Source organism: Erythrolamprus reginae, chromosome 3, assembly GCF_031021105.1.
Source record: "Erythrolamprus reginae isolate rEryReg1 chromosome 3, rEryReg1.hap1, whole genome shotgun sequence".
NCBI lineage: Eukaryota > Metazoa > Chordata > Lepidosauria > Squamata > Dipsadidae > Erythrolamprus > Erythrolamprus reginae.
This window is the reverse complement of record NC_091952.1, coordinates 256,481,607-256,508,421: the sequence shown is the minus strand read 5'-3', so window position 1 is coordinate 256,508,421 and position 26,815 is coordinate 256,481,607. Positions and strand designations below refer to the sequence as shown.

The window sequence follows — 26,815 nt, the reverse complement described above, 5'->3', positions numbered from 1 at the left end:
CACCTGGGTTTTATGCGTCTTGTGACAACATCCTTGAAAGGAAAGTTACCTATATAATTTTTTCTGACCTTGGCAACTTGAAAGTGTTTGGATTTTAACTCCCAGAATTCCCCCAGTTTGCGTAACTGGCTGTGAAATTCTGGGAGTTGAAGTCCACAAAACGTGTGAGTTACCAAAGTGGGCAAATCATTGATCTACAAGTTATCTGGTGTTGGTTGGTTTGCTGAAAATTCACCTTGGATTCAAAAACAAAAGGGTTGAATTAATAAGGGAACTTAGACATCCCCCCACCCCCAAATACTTTTATTATCCAACATTTTTCAAATGTTTTCCAATAGAGAAGCAACAAAAGTATTTCAAAATTTGATGTAGGAATACACCATCGCCAAACCAGCTATCCTAGTTTCTAATATTCTGTTCTATCCTATTTAAAATATTTAGAACATTGCCTTATTGCTCCAGCAAATATTTACCTGTGGAATACATAGAAACATAGAAGATTGGCAGCAGAAAAAGACCTCATGGTCTATCTAGTCTGCCCCTATACTGTTTCCGAGGGCTAGGGGCTGCCACAGAGAAGGCCCTTCCCCTAGGCCCCGCCAGTCAACGTTGTCTGGCCGATGGGACCTGGAGAAGTCCGACTCTGTGGGACCTAATATAGCCACAGTATGCACACTACACTAGAGTGTATATAGAGTGCTGGCGAGACCACATTTGGAATACTGTGTTCAGTTCTGGAGACCTCACCTACAAAAAGATATTGACAAAATTGAACGGGTCCAAAGACGGGCTACAAGAATGGTGGAAGGTCTTAAGCATAAAACGTATCAGGAAAGACTTCATGGACTCCATCTGTAGAGTCTGGAGGACAGAAGGGAAAGGGGGGACATGATCGAAACATTTAAATATGTTAAAGGGTTAAATAAGGTCCAGGAGGGAAGTGTTTTTAATAGGAAAGTGAACACAAGAACAAGGGGACACAATCTGAAGTTAGTTGGGGGAAAGATCAAAAGCAACATGAGAAAATATTATTTTACTGAAAGAGTAGTAGATCCTTGGAACAAACTTCCAGCAGACGTGGTTGGTAAATCCACAGGAACTGAATGTAAACATGCCTGGGATAAACATAGATCCGTCCTGAGATAAAATACAGAAAATAGTATAAAGACAGACTAGATGGACCTTGAGGTCTTTTCTTGCCGTCAGACTTCTATGTTTCTATGTTTCTATGTAGTATTAACTATAGTAGCTGCACTATACATTGCTAGTAGATGATGTTACCTAGTTGGGTAATGAACCAAGCACCAAGGAAGGATCCCACAATCCTCCTCCCCCTCTCCACACACCCCACTCACTTCTAGCACTGATGATGTTACCTAGCTTGGTAATGAACCGTCTTTAGGTTCATTGCCAAGCTAGGATCACAGCCAAGTTGGATAGCACCCCACCGTTCAAACCTGAGCTACGAATATTCTAATGTAAAGGAGACAAGGTGCTTATTTTCATAATTTCAAGAACTTTTGGAGTCTTTGTTTTAGAAACATAGAAGATGGACGGCAGAAAAAGACCTCATGGTCCATCTAGTCTGCCCTTATACTATTTCCTTCATTTTATCTTAGGATGGATCTGTTTTTCCCAGGCATGTTTACATTCAGTTACTGTGGATTTATCTACCACGTCTGCTTGAAGTTTGTTCCAAGGATCTACTACTCATAGAAACACAGAAGTCTGACGACAGAAAAAGACCTCATGGTCCATCTAGTCTGCCCTTATACTATTTTCTGTATTTTATCTTAGGATGGATCTATGTTTATCCCAGGCATGTTTAAATTCAGTTACTGTGGATTTATCTACAATGTCTGCTGGAAGTTTGTTCCAAGGATCTACTCCTCTTTCAGTAAAATAATATTTTCTCATGTTGCTTTTGATCTTTCCCCCAACTAACTTCAGATTGTGTCCCCTTGTTCTTGTGTTCACTTTCCTATTAAAAACACTTCCCTCCTTTACCTTATTTAACCCTTTAACATATTTAAATGTTTCAATCATGTCCCCCCTTTTCCTTCTGTCCTCCAGACTATACAGATTGAGTTCATGAAGTCTTTCCTGATACGTTTTATGCTTGAGACCTTCCACCATTCTTGTAACCCGTCTTTGGACCTGTTCAATTTTGTCAATATCTTTTTGTAGGTGAGGTCTCCAGAATTGAACACAGTATTTCAAATGTGGTCTCACCAGCACTCTATATAGCAGGATCACAATCTCCCTGTATAGATACTCATGGCTGGCATCTTGATGTCTGAAAACTAAGTTCTATCTCTTCCCCTTCCCTCCCCCGCCCCATAATTCGTTGGAAGCTGAGAAGTAATAATAGTTGCAATAGCAAAATCGCCTTTGGGAGCTTGAGTGGCCTTTGACAGGGCTGCCACCTTGGAAGCCGAGGCTCAGTGAGAGAGACTATTTATTTTTTGTTTGTTTGGTTTTTTTTTTATAAAAGTAAACTTTATTTAAACACACAAAATACAATTAAACTCACAGAAAAGGAAAAAAACCATTAAAATAAAAGTTGGACATTTTTGTGACGTGCTTGTAGTACAAATCTAATGGTGCTTATTTACTATTACATAAATTATATTTATATATACACATCAAGTTTTAGCAAAGATTTTATTCTGGTATGTCTTTTGGTTTTCCTTTTGTGACCGATTATATATATATATATATAGATTGTTCTGAGTTCGGGTTTTGCCCTGTGTAATATTTTGCATGTTTATGCGACGTTTCGGTGAAATTTCGGTGAAATCGCATAAACATGCAAAATATTACACAGGGCAAAACCCGAACTCAGACCAATCTACATACATATACCCGTGAAAATTTACGAAAACAAATATATATATATATATATATATATATATATATATATATATATATATATATATATATACCGGTATATATATATATATATATGACTTGTGTGTGTATGTATGTGTGTGTATATATATATATATATATATATATGACGGTCTTGGTGTATATATATATATATTGGTATATATAACACTGTTCGCCTGAGAAGAAGGACAGAAACACCAGCCTGAAGATGACGAGTGAGACCTCGTCGAAACGGCGCCAGAAATTTCCAAATCCTACACGGGAAGAAACCCGAATATACCAAGACCGTCATACCTGTACCCGTGAAAATCTACGAAAACATATATAAATATATATATATATTGATTTGATTTGATTTGATTTGATTTGATTTGTATGCCGCCCCTCTCCATAGACTCGGGGCGGCTCACAACATACAATAGAACAATTCATAACAAATCTAATAAATTTTTAAAAATTAAAAAAACCCATTATTAAACCAGACATACACACAGACATACCATACATAAATTGCATAGGCCCGGGGGAGAGGTGGGGGAATGCCTCAATTCCCCCATGCCTGACGGCAGAGGTGAGTTTTAAGGAGTTTACGGAAGGCAAGTAGGGTGGGGGCAGTTCTAATCTCCGGGGGGAGCTGTTTCCAGAGAGTCGGGGCCGCCACAGAGAAGGCTCTTCCCCTGGGACCCGCCAGACGACATTGTTTAGTCGACGGGATCCGGAGAAGGCCAATTGTGTGGGACCTGGGATTCGTGCGGCAGAAGACGGTCCCGGAGATATTCTGGTCCGATGCCATGAAGGGCTTTATAGGTCATAACCAACACTTTGAATTGTGACCAGAAACTGATCGGCAACCAATGCAGACTGTGGAGTGTTGGTGTGACATGGGCATATCTGGGGAAGTCCATGATTGCTCTCGCAGCTGCATTCTGCACAATCTGAAGTTTCCGAACACTTTTCTGACATTATCTAATATTTATTAATTCTCTGTTTTTATTTTTTTAAACTTTTTTCCATCCAGTGATAAAACCTACTACAACAGTTAATGTACTCTTGCTCATGTATATTTTTTATTTCTTTTGTTAAACTATCCACTTCTGCACACAATGTGATTTTTTTTCAATTATATCTTCCTCAATAGGCAAATGTCTCTTTTTCCACTGTTGTTCAAGCACTATTCTTGCTGCTGTCGTTATGTGGAGGGTTAGAAACTATTGATTTTCCCCCAAATTTTCATGTGTTAGTTAGTTAGTTATTATTTATTTATTGATTGATTTGATTTGATTTGATTTGATTTGTATGCCGCCCCTCTCCGTAGACTCCGTAGACTTATACCTAACAAAAAAAGAGTTCAGGTTTCTTTTCAATTTTTTTCTCTAATATTTCTTCTAACTGTGTTTGGATTTTCCCCCAGTATCTTTTAACTTTGTCACAACCCCACCACATGTGGTAATATGATCCAAATTCTTTGTTGCACCTCCAACATCTGGGTGAACGCTCTTTGTCTATTTTAGCTAATTTTGTGGGGGATTATATGCCACCTGAAATACAGGGGGTGGACATAAAAATGGAACCACCTTGCAGCTCTTCCGTAGAATCCAGATTTGTGAAGCTCCCTTTGAACAGTTTTTGTGGAAACTGGGTTCTGTACTTGTCTATTGAGCTCTGCAGTGATTTTAGGAGCTGTGGTCTGGCGATCCGCTCTAACAATTCGCTTTAGAGTCCGACCGGTCTCTCTCAGACGACTTCGACTTTTGACCAGACCTGTGCTTGGCTGAGGATGTTTTCCCTTCTCTTTCAAATGCAGTCATTACTTTTGAGACATGACCTCTTGAAACGCCAAACATCTGGGCACTTTCTGTTACACCAGCGCCTGCCCTTCGAGCACCAACAATTTGGCGTCTTTGAAAGTCTGAGAGGTCTGCCATTCCTAGAAGGTTATAACCAACTTCCTTAAATTTCTGTTTAAAAAAACATATCAAATAACAGAATTTTTTAAAAACATTAAAATATAGAAACATGGAAACATAGAAGACTGACGGCAGAAAAAGACCTCATGGTCCATCTAGTCTGCCCTTATCCTATTTCCTGTGTTTTATCTTAGGATGGATATATGTTTATCCCAGGCATGTTTCAATTCAGTTCCTGTGGATTTACCAACCACGTCTGCTGGAAGTTTGTTCCAAGGATCTACTACTCTTTCAGTGAAATAATATTTCCTCACGTTGCTTTTTATCTTTCCCCCAACTAACTTCAGATTGTGTCCCCTTGTTCTTGGGTTCACTTTCCTATTGAAAACACTTCCCTCCTGAACCTTATTTAACGCTTTAACATATTTAAATGTTTTGATCATGTCCCCCCTTTTCCTTCTGTCCTCCAGACTTTACAGATTGAGTTCATTAAGTCTTTCCTGATACGTTTTATGCTTAAGACCTTCCACCATTCTTGTAGCCCGTCTTTGGACCCGTTCAATTTTGTCAATATCTTTTTGAAGGTGAGGTCTCCAGAACTGAACACAGTATTCCAAATGTGGTCTCACCAGCGCTCTATATAAGGGGATCACAATCTCCCTCTTCCTGCTTGTTATACTTCTAGTTATGCAGCCAAGCATCCTACTTGCTTTTCCTACTGCCCGACCACACTGCTCACCCATTTTGAGACTGTCAGAAATCACTACCCCTAAATCCTTCTCTTCTGAAGTTTTTGCTAACACAGAACTGCCAATGCAATACTCAGATTGAGGATTCCTTTTTCCCCAAGTGCATTATTTTACATTTGGAAACATTAAACTGCAGTTTCCATTGCTTTGACCATTTATCTAGTAAAGCTAAATCATTTACCATATTACAGATCCTTCCAGGAATATCAACCCTATTGCACACTTTAGAGTCATCGGCAAATAGGCAAACCTTCCCTACCAAACCTTCCCCTATGTCACTCACAAACATATTAAAAAGAATAGGACCCAGAACAGACCCTTGTGGCACATCACTTGTAACCTGACTCTGCTCAGAATACTCGCCATTAACAATAACTCTCTGATGTCTACGCTTCAGCCAGATTGAAATCCACTGAACTATCCAGGGATTAAGTCCAATCTTCACTAATTTATCTATCAGCTCTTTATGTGGAACCGTATCAAAGGCTTTGCTGAAGTCCAGATAGGCAATATCCAAGGCACCACCTTGATCCAACACCTTTGTGACATAGTCAAAGAAATCAATGAGATTAGTCTGACATGATTTGCCTTCAGTAAAGCCATGCTGATTTGGGTCCAATAAGTTATTGTTTTTTAGGTACTGATTTATCCTCTTTTTGAGTAGAGTCTCCATCATTTTAACTATAACTGATGTCAAGCTAACTGGCCTATAGTTACTAGCTTCTTCTCTACTGCCCTTCTTGTGGATAGGCACAACACTGGCCATTCTCCAATCCTCAGGAACATCTCCTGTTAACAGGGATTGGTTAAACAAATCAGTCAGGGCGGTAGCAATGACAGATCTGAGTTCTTTAAGAACTCTGGGGTGGATGCCATCTGGACCCATTGCCTTATTTATCTTTAATTGTTCAAGTTCTTCTAAGACATCGGCTTCTAAGATCACTGGAGCTGAATCCGTACAGCTGGAAGCAATGCTATATCCCTCTATAGTATTATTTTGTAAGGTGTCTTTTGAGAAAACTGAACAGAAGTAGCTATTGAAATGGTCAGCGATCTCCTTATTCCCATCAATGCATGTATTATTCCCGGTACTAAGCTTTGTGATGCTGCAGTTTTTCTTCTTCCTATCACTAATATATCTGAAGAAAGTTTTATCCCCCTCCTTTACAGATTTGGCAATTTCTTCCTCTTTTGAGGCTTTAGCAGCATGTATTATCTGTTTCGCCTCCTTCTGTCTCATTTTATACACCTCTCTATCAGCTATACTTCCAGACTCTTTATACCTCCTATAGGCAGCCTTTTTTTCATTGACTGTAGCCCTTACATCATTGCTAAACCATAGCGGTTTCTTCTTCCTTTTACCTTTAGTTATTTGCCTTACATACAGTCCTGTGGCTTTTAAGATGGCCTTTTTTAATACAGTCCACTGGGTGCTCGCTCCTGCCATTTTATCCCTCCCCTTTAATTCATTATTTAAATATTCCCCCATTGCATTAAAATTTGTTTTTCTGAAATCCAATACTTTGGTTGCAGTATAGGATTGCTCACAACCAATTTTTACATCAAACCACAAACATAGATGGTCACTGCAACCTAAATTTTCTCCCACCTTGACCTCTGAAACCCAATTCCCATTCGTAAAAACTAAATCTAGAATATTCTCCCCTCTAGTCGGTGTCTTAACCAGCTGTGCCAGAGCTGCTCCTGTAAAGGCCTCTACTATATTCTTACTTTTGCATGTAAGGGCACTGGGGATATTCCAGTCAACATCAGGCATGTTGAAATCACCCATAACCACAATATTTCCCTTTACTGCCATTAGGGTAATCTCATCCACCATCTTGTTGTCATATTCCTCAGATTGCCCTGGAAGCCTATAGATCACCCCAATTCTAATGACAGAACCGTCTTTATTTTGCATGCAAATCCAGAGGGTCTCCAGATCTTTACATGTATTTTGAATTAGTATTGTTTTTAGACTTTCTTTAACATAAATGGCTACTCCACCTCCCCTTGTCTCTATTCTATCCTTCCTATACAGTGTATATCCTGGTATGGATATTTCCCATTCATTAGAATCCTTAAACCATGTCTCAGTTATGGCAACCAGATCCAAATTATCTCTAGATATTATGGCCATTAACTCACAGAGCTTGTTGCTGAAGCTTCGAGCATTCGTGCACATTACCCGAAGAACATTATTTTCATTATTAGTTTGCCCCTTATCATCAACAACTACATCTGTTCTATTTACAGATCCCTTTTCATAAGCTTTGAAACTTATGAAACAGACAAGAAACTGATTTATCCTCATTGGTCGGGGACAGAAATCCTCCACATCAGTTACATCTCTGTCCCCTTTACCTAGTTTAAATGCCTGTCCAAAAAAGTTCTGAATTCCTCACCGAGCACCTGGGTACCTCTGTATGATGGATGCAAACCATCCCTCTTAAACAACTCCCTATTAGACCATCTACTGACATCATGACTTACATAGCCAAAACCTTCAGCTTTACACCACTGCCTTAACCACACATTAAACTCTCTGATACAAGTTGTTTTATCCTCCTGACCACAAACCGGTAACACCTCTGAGAAAGTCACTGAATCAGTTATTTTACCCAGCTCCACACTTAGACATTGAAAATCTCTTTTTACTACATTAACATTTCTCTGGCACAAATCATTTGTGCCAAGATGCACCACCACATCAACATTATTAGCTTTACTCACAGCCTTGACAATGTTTGTAATCCGCCTCCTGTCTCTGCTGGCAGAGGACCCTGGGAGACACCTCATCAGCTTCACCATATCCTTATTCTGTCCCAAATCAACACCTCTAACAGTCGAGTCACCCACAAGAAAATGTGTCCTCTTTTTATTTCTACTAACTGCACTTGATGGATTGGTGACACTATGCACCTCATTTACAACAACTTCTCCTTTGAACATCCCCTCATTCTCTGCCTGAGGGACCTTGCTAGTACCTACAACATCCTTACTATTTAAATCTGCAAGAACATTATAGGAATTTGATACAGAGAGACTGAAATTGCTATGTTTTTGCTCGACTGCACGTAATATGTCAAGTTTTGATTGAGTTGGACATGTTCAAATATTATGATGCCAAAAAGTTAAGTGTTTTCATTTTTTTGTCCACCCCATGTACATCTTGTAAGAGTTTTCTTTATAGTTTGTGGCTATTGTTATCTTTTTGTTCCTTCTCCACATTTGTTGCCATTCGTTTCAGGCAATGGGGTAGAGAGACTATTGGGTCCCTGATGGAAAGGGGAACAATTTGAAATCTTATCTTTTGTCAACGTTCATCATCTCTTTGGTGTAACAAGGAGCATCTCTGTTCCTTTCAACCAGGGCATCAATCATGGCCATCAGTTCGACCGCCTGGGCCTCCCGTTCTTCCCACGTAGCCCTGTTGTTGAAAGCGAGGTACCGGTTCCCGCATTCAGCGATATATCCCTTCAGGTTCCCATCTCCGGAAGTTATCGTATTTTCAAGAGACTCACTTTCCAGCTGATCTTTGCGGGCGAACAAGAAGATGGTGTAATTCTTGGCTTGAGGGCCAAATATCTCTTTGAGCATCTGAGCCACCTGCTCCTCCTCCTGGATGTAATATAAAGGATGCATCACGTGCAGAATGACGTGGGGTCCCGGGGAGCAAAACTCCACGCACCTGCTCACTTCTTCAGCAACAACCTTGTTGGAAAAATAGGTATCACAAAAGCCAGGCGTGTCAACAACCACAACCTTCCTGCCCTTCAGCTGGGCCTCCGTTTTTTGGCATAATTTGGTTACCAACCTCCACGACCTCCCAAACTTAAAGCAATTCTTTCCCAGGATTGTGTTGCCCGTTGCACTTTTCCCATTGCAGGTTCTGCCCACCAGGACGATCCTCCGTTCAGGCCCTGCAACCCAAAGGGGAGAGGAGTCAGCTGCAAGGAATCCATTCTAAAAACAAGGGTGCAATTTGGAACTTGCAGCCCAGCCATGCTGATAAATGGGCCACTGAAAATATGATATAATAATAGTAATAATAATAATAATAATAATAATAATAATAATAATAATAAGAAGAAGAAGAAGAAGAAGAAGAAGAAGAAGAAGAAGTAGTAGTAGTAGTTGTTCCACTGGAACTTGTGCCGGAACTACCATTTACCAGTGGCAAAGAACTGGTGGGATCATAAGCCCGAAAAAGTGGTCGAAAATGAGCAAGTAAAACTACTGTGGGACTTCCGACTTCAGACTGATCGAATTCTGAAGCATAACACACCAGACATTGTGATCGTGGAGAAAAAGAAAGTATGGATCATCGACATCGCAATCCCAGGAGACAGCAGAATTGAGGAGAAGCAGCTAGAGAAATTAGTGAAATACGAAGATCTAAAAATCGAGCTGCAACGACTCTGGCATAAGCCCTTGAAAGTGGTCCCAGTGGTCTTTGGCACGCTGGGCGCAGTGCCAAAGGATCTCAGCGGACATTTGAAAACCATCGGAATTGACAAAAACTCCACCTGTCAATTGCAAAAGGCCGCTTTACTGGGATCAGTAAACATAATTCGCCGCTACATCACACAGTCCTAGGTGCTTGGGAAGCGCCCGACTGGGGATGAAATATGAAATCCAGCATAGTGATTTCCTTTGCTCTGTTGTATTGACATAATAATAATAACAATAACAATAATAATAATAATAATAATAATAATAATAATAATAATAATTTATTAGATTTCTATGCCGCCCCTCTCCGAAGACTCGGGGCGGCTCACAACAATAATAAAACATTGTGACAATGTAAACAAATCTAATTTTTTTTTAAAAACCATTTTAAAAACTCATCATTTAAAAACCATGCAACACACATGTACCATACATAAAACTATAAAAACTACTCCTGGTCCTACTAGGTGTTCTGGTTTCAGGCTAATTCAGATAATAATTGGAATAAATCATTGCTAAAGGCATATACAGTAATTCCTCGCTAATTCACGGTTCATCTTTCGCGGATTCGCTATTTCACAGGTTTTCAAAGGGGGCTTAAATCCATTAAATCCATTAAAAATTTTTAAATCTATTAAAAATTCATAGAATTCTTCTACAGTACTGCTGTACTTATTAAAGAAACTGGTAGAATATCCCATGTAGTTCCAGCTGAGAAACATTATAGAATGACTGTTTAATGCAAAGGGTGGGTTTTAAAAGTCCAAATTATTATTATTATTATTATTATTATTATTATTAATAAATACTCATTAAATACATTAAAAACTATCTTTCGTCTACTTCATGGAAATTTGTTTTTCACGGGTGATCTTGCAATGCATCCCCTGAGAAAAACGAGGGATCACTGTATTTGTAAAAAAACGTATCATCTTCTTTATTTCTCCTTCTTCCCCATTTATACATCGCCTCTCATGCAGTTTTTCTTTCTAATTTCTCTCTTTAGTAGTTAAGTTAATTATCTCATAAATAACATCAAAACATTCCACAAGTCATTCTAGAATTTATGGGCTAATCAGTGCTAGCCAGGAGCCGTAAAAGCAGGTCATAAATCACACAATGGTTTGCTTACTTCCCTGTCGAGGACGCCTCCATCTTTGGATGACAAGATTGAACGGAATCAGCTTCTTCTTCCATTCGCACCCGGATGTGAGGTAACTGATTAACTAGTTCCTCACCTTCTAATATCTCTTCCCTGTAACTTGTTCTAACCTTCTCTGAGCACGTCTGAAGTAGGGGTTAACCCACCTCCAGTCCTCCTCACTCGATCCTGAATGCATCTCTACGTAACTTGCCTCCTCCTCCTCTTCTTCACTAACCTTCCTTGCTATCCGTAAATCAGGCCAATCTGCCAATTCCAAATCACTCTCCTCTTCGGAATCTGAGCAATTCTCAGGCTGAATGAGGGTATACACAACACTAGGTACGCTATATCAAGAATATCTGATATAGGATAGGTCGGGTCATATTGACCTGAAAAAGTACATGATACCGAGACAACTAGTCAGATGCAAAAAATCCATTCTAAAAACAAGGATGTAATTTGGAACTTGCAGCCTAGTCTATGTATAAAGTAAACATAATTGCAAACAGCCCATGTTATGAAAAAAAAGTTTTAATTTCATTTTTCATTTGTTTATGATCAACCATGTTCACATACAGTTTAATAATGAAATAGGTATTTAAAATAAACCATTTACAGTAGCTAAAATCAACATTTTAATAGGTCGGGTCATATAGACCTGAAACAGTACAGGTGTATAGTAAAAGTGAACAGAACACGAAGGTTAAATTCAGTGACTGTGGATTGACCAACCACATCTGCTGGAAGTGTGTTCCAAGCATCTACTATTCTTTCAGTAAAATAATATTTTCTCACATTGCCAAAGTAGTTAGAAACATAGAAGACTGACGGCAGAAAAGACCTCATGGTCCATCTAGTCTACCCTTCTACTATTTCCTGTATTTTATCTATGTTTATCCCAGGAATGATTAAATTCAGTGACTGTCCATTGACCAACCACAGCTGCTGGAAGTTTGTTCCTAGCATCTACTGCTCTTTCAGTCAAATAATATTTTCTCACATTGCTTCTGATCCTTGTTTTTGTCGGAGAGCTGAGAGCTGAGAGCCCCGATCAGCTGGGGCTCGGAAGATGGCGGCTGCTGTGGAGCGAGCGAACTGCCCCGCCTCTCAATCCTCTTCCTGACTTTCTTTCTCGCTCCGGTAACGTTCAACGCCGAGACTGAGGCTGGGGGGACAAATTTAATAGGAAACGTTTTTATTTATTTATTTATTTATCTATCTATCTATCTATTTATTTATTTATTTATTAGTTGGACTTGTATGCCGCCCCTCTCCGAAGACTCGGGGCGGCTCACAACAAGTAAAAACAGTCACAACAATCAAATTAATTAAAATATTTAACGATTTAAGAAAAACCCCATGTAATAGCAAACACACACACAAGCATACCATGTATAATTAACATGCCCAGGGGAGATGTTTAGTTTCCCCATGCCTGAAGGCAAAGGTGAGTCTTAAGGAGTTTTCGGAAGGCAGGAAGAGTAGGGGCAGTTCTAATCTCTGGGGGGGGGGTTGGTTCCAGAGAGCCGGCGCCGCCACAGAGAAGGCTCTTCCCCTGGGACCCGCCAACCGACATTGTTTAGTTGACGGGACCCGGAGAAGGCCCACTCTGTGGGACCTAATCGGTCGCTGGGATTCGTGCGGCAGGAGGCGGTCTCAGAGATATTCTGGTCCGATGCCATGAAGGGCTTTAAAGGTCATAACCAACACTTTGAATTGTGACCGGAAACTGATCGGCAGCCAATGCAGACTGCGGAGTGATGGTGAAACATGGGCATATTTGGGAAAGCCCATGATTGCTCTCGCAGCTGCATTCTGCACGATCTGAAGTTTCCGAACACTTTTCAAAGGTAGCCCCATGTAGAGAGTATTACAGTAGTCGAACCTCGAGGTGATGAGGGCATGACTGACTGTGAGCAATGAGTCCCGGTCCAGATAGGGCCGCAACTGGTGCACCAGGCGAACCTGGGCAAACGCCCCCCTCGCCACAGCTGAGAGATGGTTTTCTAATGTGAGCTGTGGATCGAGGAGGACGCCCAAGTTGCGGACCCTCTCTGAGGGGGTCAATAATTCCCCCCCCAGGGTAATGGACAGACAGATGGAATTGTCCTTGGGAGGCAAAACCCACAGCCACTCCGTCTTATCCAGGTTGAGTTTGAGTCTGTTGACACCCATCCAGGCCCCAACAGCCTCCAGGCACCGGCACATCACTTCCACCGCTTCGTTGACTGGAAAGTGAACACAAGAACAAGGGGACACAATCTGAAGTTAGTTGGGGGAAAGATCAAAAGCAACATGAGAAAATATTATTTTACTGAAAGAGTAGTAGATCCTTGGAACAAACTTCCAGCAGACGTGGTAGATAAATCCACAGTAACTGAATTTAAACATGCCTGGGATAAACATATATCCATCCTAAGATAAAATACAGAAAATAGTATAAGGGCAGACTAGATGGACCATGAGGTCTTTTTCTGCCGTCAGACTTCTATGTTTCTATGTTTCTATTTATTAAAGTTTATTAAAAAATATTTATTAAAGGCAGACGAAAGTTTGGCGATGACATATGACATATGACATATGAAGCCTTTGATACGGTTCCACATAAAGAGCTGATAGATAAATTAGTGAAGATTGGACTTAATCCCTGGATAGTTCAATGGATTTGCAGCTGGCTGAAGCGTAGACATCAGAGAGTTATTGTTAATGGTGAATATTCTGAGCAGAGTCAGGTTACAAGCGGTGTGCCAGAAGGGTCTGTTCTGGGTCCTATTCTTTTTAATATGTTTGTGAGTGACATAGGGGAAGGTTTGGTAGGGAAGGTTTGCCTATTTTCCGATGACTCTAAAGTGTGCAATAGGGTTGATATTCCTGGAGGCGTCTGTAATATGGTAAATGATTTAGCTTTACTAGATAAATGGTCAAAGCAATGGAAACTGCAGTTTAATGTTTCCAAATGTAAAATAATGCACTTGGGGAAAAGGAATCCTCAATCTGAGTATTGTATCGGCAGTTTTGTGTTAGCAAATACTTCAGAAGAAAAGGATTTAGGGGTAGTGATTTCTGACAGTCTCAAAATGGGTGAGCAGTGCGGTCTGGCGGTAGGGAAAGCAAGTAGGATGCTTGGCTGCATAGCTAGAGGTATAACAAGCAGGAAGAGGGAGATTGTGATCCCCTTATATAGAGCGCTGGTGAGACCACATTTGGAATACTGTGTTCAGTTCTGGAGACCTCACCTACAAAAAGATATTGACAAAATTGAATGGGTCCAAAGACGGGTTACAAGAATGGTGGAAGGTCATAAGCATAAAACGTATCAGGAAAGACTTAATGAACTCAATCTGTATAGTCTGGAGGACAGAAGGAAAAGGGGGGACATGATCGAAACATTTAAATATATTAAAGGGTTAAATAAGGTCCAGGAGGGAAGTGTTTTTAATAGGAAAGTGAACACAAGGACAAGGGGACACAATCTGAAGCTAGTTGGGGGAAAGATCAAAAGCAACATGAGAAAATATCATTTTACTGAAAGAGTAGTAGATCCTTGGAACAAACTTCCAGCAGACGTGGTTGGTAAATCCACAGTAACTGAATTTAAACATGCCTGGGATAAACATACTGTATATCCATCCTAAGATAAAATACAGGAAATAGTATAAGGGCAGACTAGATGGACCAGGAGGTCTTTTTCTGCCGTCAGACTTCTATGTTTCTATGTTTCTATGAATGAAGGAGTTTGGGGCGAGTTTCGTGAATGAACAAGCCGGTGAGCCGAATGAGTTGGACTGTGTTGGAGGAGGACGCTCTTGAGGGCAATGTGACCAGCCAGGCAGACCCGGGACGCCGAGCAGCTGTGCGGTGGGTGCGCTCGGCGCTGGAGGAGACCTGGCGGACGGAGGACTGACCATTGCGATAAGAGAGAGGAGACTGAAAGGAGACCAAGGGAGGAGGACTGGTGGATCAAGGTCTGGTGGAGGGAGAGTCATAGAGACATGGACACCCCCCTCCCTATTCTGGCGGGGGGAGAGAGATACTGAATGATCCTTGACTTTGAATAACCTCTGCCCCTGAGAACTTGGCACTTTGAGAAACTTGGCACTTTGGGAAACTTGGCACCTTGGGAAACTTTAGCACTTTTTATTAGTTGCTGCTGACCGGATTTCCTAAATGAATTGAATTATTCACTATTACCTATATTTGTATTTTCTGCATTTTTATTTTTATTTTTATTCAGTTTTAATGGTGTTTTAATATTAATATTTCTAATTTTCTAATATATTTTTATACTTTTATATTAACTTAGTAACTTAATCAATCTATTTAATCAATTGGGGGGGTTAATTGATGCATAACTGGGGTGGGTGCAATAATGTGTATGGGATGAGTGATTGGTATGAGTGGGATGGCTGGAGTGGGTGGGGTTATGCCAGGGATGGGATGAATGGGAATACTATGAATGATATATTTGGGCCACCTGACGCCGGAGAGGCGGGAGGGGAAGGGGCACCGATCTCTGGGGTGGCAGAGGGTCGGAATATCCCGGTGTTGCTGGGGAGAGGTAGATATGGCGGGAGCCACGGAGTTAGCCGTTCCAGGGGAACGAGGGATCGCTGTCTAATAACTATTCCTTGTTCCGGCTCCGTGAGCTCAACCCAGGGCACTGGTGATGAGTGTAACTCTGGCTCTGGGCTCAGGTTGCTGCTGCTCAATGCCAGGTCGGTGGTAAATAAAGCTCTCCTCATCCGGGATCTGATCCTGGATGAGGAGGCCGACCTGGCTTGTATTACTGAAACCTGGCTGGGCCCGGAGGGAGGAGTTCCTCTCTCGGAAATCTGCCCAGCTGGGTTTCAGATATGGCATCAACCTCGACCCCAGGGAAGGGGGAGAGGAGTGGCTATTATAGCCAGGGAGAGCCTTTGCCTGCGTAGGCTCATTGCTCCGGAGATTGCGGGCTGCGAGTCCCTCCTTGTGAAGTTGGACTTAGGGGTTCAGGTGGGCTTGTTTCTCACGTACCTGCCTCCCAGCTGCGTGTCAAAAGCCCTGCCTGTGATGCTCGAGGAGGTAGCCGGGCTGGCGGTGGAGTTCCCCGGACTCATTGTCCTGGGGGACTTCAACCTGCCGTCGCTCGGCAAAACCTCTGGGTTGGCACAGGAGTTCATGGCCACCATGACAGCCATGGACCTGACTCAAGTAGTACGGGGTCCGACTCACGAGGGGGGACACGCACCTGACATGGTATTCCTTTCCGAGCAACTGAGTAATGGTCTGAGACTAAGGGGCTTAGAAGCATTGCCTTTGTCATGGTCAGACCATTTCCTACTACGGCCTGACTTCCTGGCTCCAATCCTTCCCCGCAGGGAGGCGGAACCAATGAAGATGTTCCGCCCCAGACGCCTGATGGACCCAGAGGGCTTTCAGACGGCGCTTGGGGTTATTCCAGAGGCACTCGTCCACAGTTCGGCGGAGTCTCTTGCAGAGGCCTGGAACAAGGCTGCAGCGGAGGCTCTTGACCGGATTGCGCCTTTGCGACCTCTCCATGGCGCTAGACCCCGTAGAGCGCCATGGTTCAACGAGGAGCTCTGGGAGTTGAAACGCCAGGAGAGACGTCTAGAGAAGCGATGGAGGAAGAGTAGGTCTGAATCTGATCGAACACTTGTAAGAGCTTTTATTAAGACTTACAAAGTGGCGCTCAAGGCGGCAAGATGCACGTACCATGCCGCCTTGATTGCATCAGCGGAATCCCGCCCGGCCACTCTGTTTAGGGTGACCCGCTCCCTTCTCAACCAGGGGGAAGTTGGGGAGCCCTTACAGAGCAGTGCCGAGGATTTTAACACGTTTTTCGCTGATAAAATTGCCCAGATCCGGGCCGACCTCGACTCCAATTGCAAAACAGAGTTGACTGACAACGAGTCAGTCGAGGTGACTGGGGCACGTACTTGTCCACCTGTCTGGGAAGAGTTTGATCTGATGACACCTGATGAAGTGGACAAGGCCATTGGAGCTGTGAGTTCCGCCACCTGTTTACTGGATCCGTGTCCCTCCTGGCTGGTCTCGGCCAGCAGGGAGGTGACACAGAGCTGGGTCCAGGAGATTACCAACGCTTCCTTGGGGAGGGGAGTTTTCCCAACACTCTATAAAGAAGCGCTCGTGCGCCCCCTCCTCAAGAAGCCTTCCCTGGACCCAGCCGTACTTAACAACTATCGTCCAGTCTCCAACCTTCCCTTTATGGGGAAGGTTGTTGAGAAGGTGGTGGCACTCCAGCTCCAACGGTCCTTGGAAGAAGCCGATTATCTAGGTCCCCAGCAGTCAGGTTTCAGGCCCGGTTACAGCACGGAAACTGCTTTGGTCGCGTTGATGGATGATCTCTGGCGGGCCCGGGACAGGGGTTTATCCTCTGTCCTGGTGCTTCTTGACCTCTCAGTGGCTTTCGATACCATCGACCATGGTATCCTTCTGCACCGGCTGGAGGGGTTGGGGGTGGGAGGCACTGTTCTCCAGTGGTTCTCCTCCTACCTCTCCGGTCGGTCGCAGTCAGTGTTAGTGGGGGGTCAGAGGTCGACTCCGAGGTCTCTCCCTTGTGGGGTGCCTCAGGGGTCGGTCCTCTCCCCCCTGCTATTTAATATCTACATGAAACCGCTGGGTGAGATCATCCAAAGGCATGGGGTGAGGTATCATCAGTACGCTGATGATACCCAGCTTTACATCTCCACCCCATGTCCAGTCAACGAAGCAGTGGAAGTGATGTGCCGGTGTCTGGAGGCTGTTGGGGCCTGGATGGGTGTCAACAGACTCAAACTCAACCTGGATAAGACGGAGTGGCTGTGGGTTTTGCCTCCCAAGGACAATCCCATCTGTCCGTCCATCACCCTGGGAGGGGAATCATTGACCCCCTCGGAGAGGGTCTGCAACTTGGGCGTCCTCCTCGATCCACAGCTCACATTAGAGAACCATCTTTCAGCTGTGGCGAGGGGGGCGTTTGCCCAGGTTCGCCTGGTGCACCAGTTGCGGCCCTATTTGGACCGGGACTCATTGCTCACAGTCACTCATGCCCTCATCACCTCGAGGTTCGACTACTGTAATGCCCTCTACATGGGGCTACCTTTGAAAAGTGTTCGGAAACTTCAGATTGTGCAGAATGCAGCTGCGAGAGCTATCATGGGCTTCCCCAGGTATGCCAATGTTTCACCATCACTACGCAGCCTGCATTGGCTGCCGATCAATTTCCGGTCACAATTCAAAGTGTTGGTTATGACCTTTAAAGCCCTTCATGGCACTGGACCAGAATATCTCCAAGACCGCCTTCTGCCACACGAATCCCAGCGACCGATTAGGTCCCACAGAGTGGGCCTTCTCCGGGTCCCGTCAACTAAACAATGTCGGTTGGCGGGCCCCAGGGGAAGAGCCTTCTCTGTGGTGGCCCCAACCCTCTGAAACCAACTCCCCCCAGAGATTAGAACTGCCCCTACTCTCCCTGCCTTCCGTAAACTCCTTAAAACCCACCTTTGTCGTCAGGCATGGGGGAACTGAAACACCTCTCCCGGGCATGTACATTTTATGTATGGTATGTTTGAGTGTGTGTTCGTTAGCAAAATGGGGTTCTTTTAAATATTTTAAATTATATTTGGATTTGTTATAAACTGTTGTGTTATGCTGTGAGCCGCCCCGAGTCTGCGGAGAGGGGCGGCATACAAATCTAAATAATAAAATAAATAAATTAACCTCAGATTGTGCCCCCTTATTCTTGGGTTCACTTTCCTATTAAAAACACTTCCCTCCTGAACGTTATTTAGCCCTTTCACATATTTAAATGTTTCGATCATGTCCCCACTTTCCCTTCTGTCCTCCAGACTATCATAGTCTGTCCCTCTACCCAGGACAGTCACTTCCACCCCTCCACAAACCCATACACCACCACCACCACCCGCCAAGGATCGAGAGTTTACCTGGGATGCCTCCAGCCGCTCCCAGACCAGATGCACAGGACAAAACCTGGGATTTCTGCGTGAAAAGCAAAACAGAGTCAGCCAAAGGAGAGGCTGCCTTGCAGGGAGGTTGCCAGATCAGCCGAAAACGCTTCCGCCGATTGCAAAAACGGCACTCCGTCGAGCAGCACCGCCCGGCTGTAACCTTCTGAAACAGCCGGGCACTTCTCGGCGACCACCTGAACCCGAACTTTCGGGTTCGGGAGAACACCGAGATGCCCCCCTGCTGTTTAAGAAGGTGACAGTTGGGCGGTGGCACTTATCGGCGTCTCCCGAACCTGAAAAGTTCAGATTTGGGTTCAGGTTCAGGAGAATGCCGAGAAGCCCCCCAGCTGTTTTAAAAGGTGACAACCGGGCAGCGGCGGCCAGCAGAGCGCCATTTTGCGAACCCATCTGCGGTGGGTTCGTAAGGTGAAAAAAGTTCGCAAGAAGAGGCAAAAATTTTCTGAACCCTGGCTTCGTATCTCGAAGTGTTCGTATCACGAGGGGTTCCTATCACGAGGTACCACTGTACAGTGATACCTCATCTTACAAACGCCTCATCATACAAACTTTTCGAGATACAAACCCAGGGTTTAAGATTTCTTTGCCTCTTCTTACAAACTATTTTCACCTTACAAACCCACCACCACCACTGGGATGCCCCGCCTCCGGACTTCCGTTGCCAGTGAAGCGCCCGTTTTTGCGCTGCTGGGATTCCCCTGAGGTTCCCCTCCATGGAAAACCCCACCTCCGGACTTCCATGTTTTTGTGATGCTGCAGGGGAATCCCAGCAGGGGAATCGCAGCATCGCAAAAACACAGAGGTCTGGAGGTGGGGTTTCAAAGACTTTGATGTTTTTGTGATGCTGCGATTTCACTGATGCTCCCTTCACTGGGAAAGCCCACCTCTGGAGTTCCGTTGCCAGCGAAGTGCTTGTTTTTGCGATGCTGGGATTCTCCTGCTGGGATTCTCCTGCAGCATTGCAAAAACACAGAAGTCCGGAGGTGGGGTTTCCCTTGGTGGGGAGCCTCAGGGGAATCCCAGCAGCGCAAAAACAGGCGCTTCGGCTGGCAAAAGGGGTGAGTTTTGGGCTTGCACGCATTCATCGCTTTTCCATTGATTCCTATGGGAAACATTGTTTCGTCTTACAAACATTTCACCTTAAGAACCTCGTCCCGGAACCAATTAAGTTTGTAAGACAAGGTATCACTGTATTTGCTTTTACATTGATTCCTATGGGGAAAATTGCTTCTTCTTAAGAATGTTTCTACTTAAGAACCTGGTCACGGAACGAATTAAGTTCTTAAGTAGAAGTACCACTGTATATGACTAAATAAGTGAAATAAAATAAAATAAAAATGAATAAAGTTACCTCTGGAGACCTTCCCATAGGACAGATGCAAGTGATCGCCTCACTCCATTGACCGAGCCCTCCTGGAGTCACGGCTGCACATCGGAATTGTAACTGAACATCTAGTTGGCCATCCTTTGGCTTGAATGGATCTTTAGGGCCTTCTACGTCAAGACTTTCCCAGTTGTCTCCTGCAATCCGATATTCCACTTGGTACCTGGTGACTGAAGGCTTTCCGATGGCTACCGGGTCAGGACTTATCTGGAAACGATTTCGGTGCACTTTCTCAACTTTCGGAGGGGGATGTCCTCTACGGGCAGCTTCCAGCTCCTGCCGTTTCTTGAAGGCCAACGTGGTCACGGTTTTCAGCATCTCTAAGGAGACAAAGAACTCCTCCATGCTCTCAGTGTTCATTTTCCAGAACTTTTCAGCAGCAGCATTACAGCTTCTTCCGTTTTCTTGGTTAACAAAGAGGGCTGAGTGGTTGAACTTGAAGTGCAGGGGGATTCCCGAGTCAACCTGAGCACAGGCCAGGTCAGCCTCCTTGAGGGCCTCCAGGACAGGTGGGGTTCCCCCATCAGCAAAGGTGATCAGGAGTTGGACATTATCCCTCAGGCTTTTTGCCAACGGGTGAACGGAATCAAAGGCGCATTTCTGGGAGTGACTTGAATGGGCCACCAAGCAGAGGGCATTAATGTGCTCAATGCCCCCAGGGATGGAGAAAAGCTCCAGGACCTGCTTCTCCACCTGTTTGTCTTGCTCTGCGTCTCTTGTCCCCCCAAATCCTGGAGTGTCGATGATGGTGAGAGAATAGGGAACTCGGAAGCCCTCCTGATGGTTCACCACGTAGGCTGTGACTCCAGATGTCCTGCTTCCAGCTTCGGCCCTCTGAGTGGTTTCATGAATGAGTTTGAACCTGAAATTATCTTCCCACTGGACACCCAGGATGTAATTGATCATCCCATTGATCAGAGTGGTTTTCCCACATCCTGTCACTCCCATCATCAGGATCACTTGGTTGGCCACTTTTAGGTCCTTCTTTCCAAGCTGGTACATGAGGTAGGAAGTGGAGGCATCTGAGGGGACTTTCTCCAGAGGAAGGGTGAAGACTAATGGGTGTTTCTCCTCCTCCAGGGTGCTTTCCTGAAGGAATCGGTGGGCTACATTGTCTACATCTTCCTCCTCCAGGGATGTGGAGACCTCCAACTCCTCGCTGGGGATGCTTAGAGCTCCATTATCACATATGGCCGACACCCGTATTCTGTACTCACTCTGGGGCTTCAGACCTTCAATGGGGTAAAACCCTGTTTTTCTCCCAGTCCTTTTTTCAGTCCACTGGTCCTTCCCAGCTCCAGCCTCTACCGTTCTGTACTCCACCTTGTACTCTTTGACCACAACTCCTGAGGCAACGATGCTGGGATTCATCCAGGCCACAGAGATGACTGAAGATCCCGCAGTGACCATTCTTAATTTCTCAGGAGGGCTGGTGGGAAGGGTCTTTACGGGTGGGCTCAGGTCACTGCTTTTACTAAGGCCTGGTTTGCAACAAGCAGCGTACTGGAACTGGTACTCTGTGTTTGGAGGCAGATCTTTCAGCAGGAACATCTCCCCAGTGCCCTCTGTCCTCATGGTCTTCCAGTTTTCTTCTCCTACCATCTTGTACTCTACCAGATAGTTGGAGATCGCAGCCTTTCCATATTCAGCTGGATGAAACTTCAGTTGAATGCTGTTGTGTTTCACCTCTCTGGTCAGCAAAAGGAGAGGTTTTGAGGGCAACTCAAAGCTCTTGCTGACCAGCTGTCCATCTTCATAAAGGTATATTGAGGCTCCTGAGGGGTCTTCACATGGGATAGATGCCACGACAAAGCGGACCTTCTCGTTGGATTGATTGACGCTGAAAAAGTCTTTGATGGATTTGGCAGCTTGGCGAGCCTTGCGGGTCCACTGCTCATCCTCAAACCAGGCCTTGGGAGTGGACCTTGTGAACTCACCCGACTCTGGCAAGAATTGCTCCTGAAGCCAGCCCTGTAAGTTCAACAGAAATGGCTCCTTTTCATGTAAAGAGGTGAAGATAAAGGAGACCACGTGTACATTCTGGGGATCCAGAACTATTTCTTCCAGCTTGTTCTGAGATGAAATCACTTCTATGTTATTTAGAATAGTCAGATAAGATTTGATAAAATTCATTTCTCTTTTCTTGGCGTCTAGAAATTCACAGAGTCTTGGGCTGTTGAAGGGCGACTGGTTGACGGACCTCAAGAGGTCTACCAAGAACCCTTCCTCTTGCCCTCCTCCCCGGATGGAAGGCAATATTCTGGCCAGCTCTTTCTGGAATGTCTGCCTGTGTTGCTTGCACAGATGCTTGAACAGCTGGAACTTCCTCTTGATCTCAGGGAAGGTCTCAGCAATGGGGTCATTGGCTAGATCGTTGCTTTCCATCTGGATTTCGTTGAGTTCCTCCAAGATCTTTTCAGCATCAAAGATCAACGCTAGGCTGACCTCGCGGACCATCCTAGCTGCTCTGGTGTCCAACTTGGTCAGTGGGTAGAGCCAGACCCTCATAGGCACAGCCTTCTCTTCATGTTCCCCTAATAATTTGGGGAGACTTTCATAAACTTTCATAGCATCTTGGAAACTTACTGGATTTTTCTCTAAAGAAAAGTCTCCATGGAACTTACAACTGAATTTCATAGCGTTCTCTTTCTCCTCCTCAGTCAGTTTGACCTTTGCTTCTCCTCCAATAGATATTTCCTTCGTGACGGTAGCATGGATGTTTCCTTCTATGTTTTTCACCTTCTCCGTTGAAGAAACTTCTCGGTCAAAGACAAAGAAAGCCTGGGCTCCATAGAGGATGGCAGTGACCACGTGGGTGGCTGGGCATTGCTCAAAGACCGATGGGTAAGAGACGTTCTGGATTCCCAAGTGGCTCATGGTCAGCTGTTCATACCTGGTGGTGGTTTTGTACTGAACGGTGATTCTGGCCTGTTGCTTGGACTTCATGGTGTCATGGAGATATTCAGCTGACCCCCCCACTTCAATTAGTCCTCCCAGGAAACTGGCCTTGAGGGATGCCGAGATGTTCAGAGCAGAGGCCTTGTCATCAATGGTGTCAGACGCAAGGATTTTAGTGGCTGTCTTGGGTTGGGGCTTGGTTTTCAGGTTGTTCTGAAGAGAGAGGTCTTCCCAGAGGGTGACTCCTGCGTGGAACAGAAGGAAACAGGCAGATAGATAAATAAAAAATAAATAATAAATAAATAAAGAAGAGCCCTTCGCTCTTTTTACCTTCCCGCAACAAAATACCTGACTCCGCCAGACTTGAAATTCTTCGATTAGACAACTTACAACTCTGTTAATAATAATAATAATAATAATAATAATAATAATAATAATAATAATAATAATTTATTAGATTTGTATGCCACCCCTCTCTGAAGACTTGGAGCAGCTCACAACATAGCAACAATACAATACAGTACAAATCTAATATTAAATATTAAAAATGGTGCACCAGGTGAACCTGGGCAAACGCCCCCTCGCCACAGCTGAAAGATGGTTCTCTAATGTGAGCTGTGGATCAAGGAGGATGCCCAAGTTGCAGACCCTCTCCGAGGGGGTCAATAATTCCTCCCCCCAGGGTGATGGACGGACAAATAGAATTGTCCTTGGGAGGCAAAACCCACAGCCACTCCGTCTTATCAGGGTTGAGTTTCAGTCTGTTGACACCCATCCAGACTCTAAAAGCCTCCAGGCACCGGCACATCACTTCCACTGCTTCGTTGACTGGACATGGGGTGGAGACGTACAACTGGGTATCATCAGCGTACTGATGATACCTCACCCCATGCCCCTGGATGTCTGTGCAGTATGCCAGCTCTCAAGTGTTGTGGTTAGCTCTGGCCCAGCTCCTGCCCCAAGGACTGTGGATGTGGGGGAGACATTCACATGGTGCAGGCCTGTTTTGCCCCTGGTGGAATCTGCTGATGAAGGCTCCTCTGACCAAGAAGACATGAGTGACAGGGAGGAGGAGAGTGTGGCAGACAGCTCAGAAGGAGATCAATTATCTCTCTCCTCCTTGGATTCGGAACAAGAGTTAATGATACAGCCACGCATGCAGAAAGCATAGGCAGCAACAACTGAGAGATTATTATCAAAGAAAAGGAGGCCACCTGTGGTTGGGTGGGGCTGTGGTCATTAGTGAGGCTGTTATAAATAGCAGCCTGTGGGTTTGGCCATTGTGGAGGATTATCTGATCGTTGTGTTTCGTGCCTGCTTTGCTGACTTCGACCTTTTGTGTGCTGATTTTCCCCCGCTTTGAAACTAAACCAGAGCAAAGTGTGTTTCACTTTGTGAAAGAAGAAGGACTGTGAATTGCCTCACAGCTGCAAGCTAAGTATCACAGGACTGATAAGGGACTTGTACAAATTATCAGTTTGTTTGGAGATGAGTGCTCTTGGCTATACCAAAAGAGGGCTTAGGTTAAGGGAATTTTCATTATAAAGAACATTGTTTTGAATTTTCAAACGTGTCTGTGTCTGAAATTTGTACCTGTGAATTTTTGGGAGGAGTCTACCAGAGAGCCCGACAGAACATCAATTGTCCCAGGTTTCCTGTCCCCCACTCCCCCACCCTCTCTTCTGGCTTCTACCTGGGATGAGGGCATCCTTGCAACAGTCGTAAAGCATCCCCAGCTGGAAGGGGCGGCCCAGGGCTGGAATCTCACTGGTGTCCTCTGCCAGGGCCATGTTTGGCTCTCGCGCGTTGTTGACCCTTCTGGCGCCCTGCAAGAGAGAAGAACCGTTTGGGGAGTCCGAGATTGACCGATGACTCTCTGCATGGATAGAAACATAGAAGACTGACGGCAGAAAAAGACCCCCTGCTCCATCTAGTCTGCCCTTATACTATTTCCTGTATTTTATCTTAGAATGGATATATGGTTATCCTAGGCATGTTTACATTCAGTTCCTGTGAATTTACCAACCACGTCTGCTGGAAGTTTGTTCCAAGGATTTACTACTCTTTCAGCAAAATAATATTTTCTCGCGTTGCTTCTGATCTTTCCCCCAAGTAACCTCTGATTGTTTCCTCTTGTTCTTGTGATCACTTTCCTATTAAAAACACTTCCCTCCTGAACCTTATTTAACCCTTGAACATATTTAAATGTCTCAATCATATCCCCCCTTTCCATTCTGTCCTCCAGACTCTACAGATTGAGTCCATGAAGTCTTTCCTGATACGTTTTATGCTTAAGACCTTCCACCATTCTTGTAGCCCGTCTTTGGACCCGTTCAATTTGATCCATCTCTTTTTGTAGGTGAGGTCTCCAGAACTGAACACAGTGTTCCCAATGTGGTCTCACCAGCGCTCTATACAGCGGGATCACAATCTCCCTCTTCCTGCTTATTATACCTCTAGCTATGCAGCCAAGCATTCTACTTGCTTTTCCTACCGCCTGTTCCAGTCTTGGAGCATTTACAACTTCTGGAGGCAAGTTGTTCTACTAATGAGTTGCTCTTTCAGGAAATGTGTAGTTCTAGGTTGCTTCCCCCCCCTTCATTAGTTTCCATCCATTGCTCTTTGTCCTGGGTAGGAGGAAAGTGACCCCCCCCCCCATGCTCAATGACAACTCTCTCCTTGTGTGGCTACCTGGGCGGAACTCATCAGCTTTCAGAAAAGGAGCAATTCTCCCCCTCTTCAAATTACCTGGAATTCCCCTCCCCCTCCAAACATACAGGTGCTTCTGGGCCACACCTGTTGCTAGGTTGCCTGCTTCTCCCTCCCCCTCCCCCCCTCCTATTGCCTTTCCTAACAAGGAAGCTGAGGGTCTCGGCTGCTGCTTCCCTCTCTGATTGCCATGGGCTCACCTGGTCGGAGGGGATCAGGAATCCCCGGTGGCAGGTGGATCTGCTTCTGTCATTTGCTGCTTCTCCCCAAGATCTCCTTGTCCTTTGAATGGCTGGTGGGGTTTATGATAGGTACAGAGTCCACAAATTGTAATATCCTTTCAACAAATCAGCATTCCCTGGCACAAGACTGCATCACATCAGGTCTTTCGGTTTTTCTATCCTAAAACGAGTCCCCGGAATAGGTGGGAACTTTTTCTCTCCGTCATTTAAGGTCTTCTTTGGTGTCTGGGAGGCTGGGGAAGAGGAGGGGGAAGCAGGGGGTCTTCCTCACAGCAGGGAGCCCTCACCTCTGAGCTTGGTAAGGGGGAGCGGCTGCAGCCCACTTCTTCCGAACGCTGGACCACCCACCCCTCTGCCCATCCGGTCCCGGCTCCAGAGCTCAGCCTGGGAATGGTGAAGAAAGCCTTTCTCCTCTGATTTCTCTTCAGGGTGTTCAGAAAACGAAAGAGG

The 26,815-nt window shown here is 44.7% G+C and overlaps 2 protein-coding genes across 8 annotated transcripts in view; one reads left to right on the top strand and one right to left on the bottom strand.

The window, feature by feature from the left end:
• The window catches only part of LOC139165255 (protein brambleberry-like), a 52,817-nt gene that overhangs the window by 13,317 nt on the left and 12,685 nt on the right, over positions 1–26,815 (top strand). The gene's annotated exons all lie outside the window — the stretch shown is intronic.
• LOC139165254 (uncharacterized) lies at positions 156–26,815 on the bottom strand. 5 transcript variants are annotated; one of them, XM_070748381.1, is made up of 5 exons: positions 26,324–26,795; positions 25,108–25,240; positions 20,484–23,659; positions 19,091–19,145; positions 156–235 (listed from the first exon to the last, which is right to left on the bottom strand). In XM_070748381.1, the coding sequence occupies exons 2-5, from the start codon at positions 25,202–25,204 to the stop codon at positions 195–197; spliced, it is 3,369 nt and encodes a 1,122-aa protein (XP_070604482.1). In that variant the 5' UTR covers positions 25,205–25,240; positions 26,324–26,795; the 3' UTR covers positions 156–194. The 5 variants fall into 5 exon arrangements, with proteins under 5 accessions (XP_070604482.1, XP_070604478.1, XP_070604481.1 ...); XM_070748377.1 differs by lacking the exon at positions 156–235 and adding an exon at positions 8,249–9,471 and having other exon boundaries at positions 26,324–26,815; XM_070748379.1 differs by lacking the exon at positions 156–235 and adding an exon at positions 11,666–12,312 and having other exon boundaries at positions 26,324–26,814.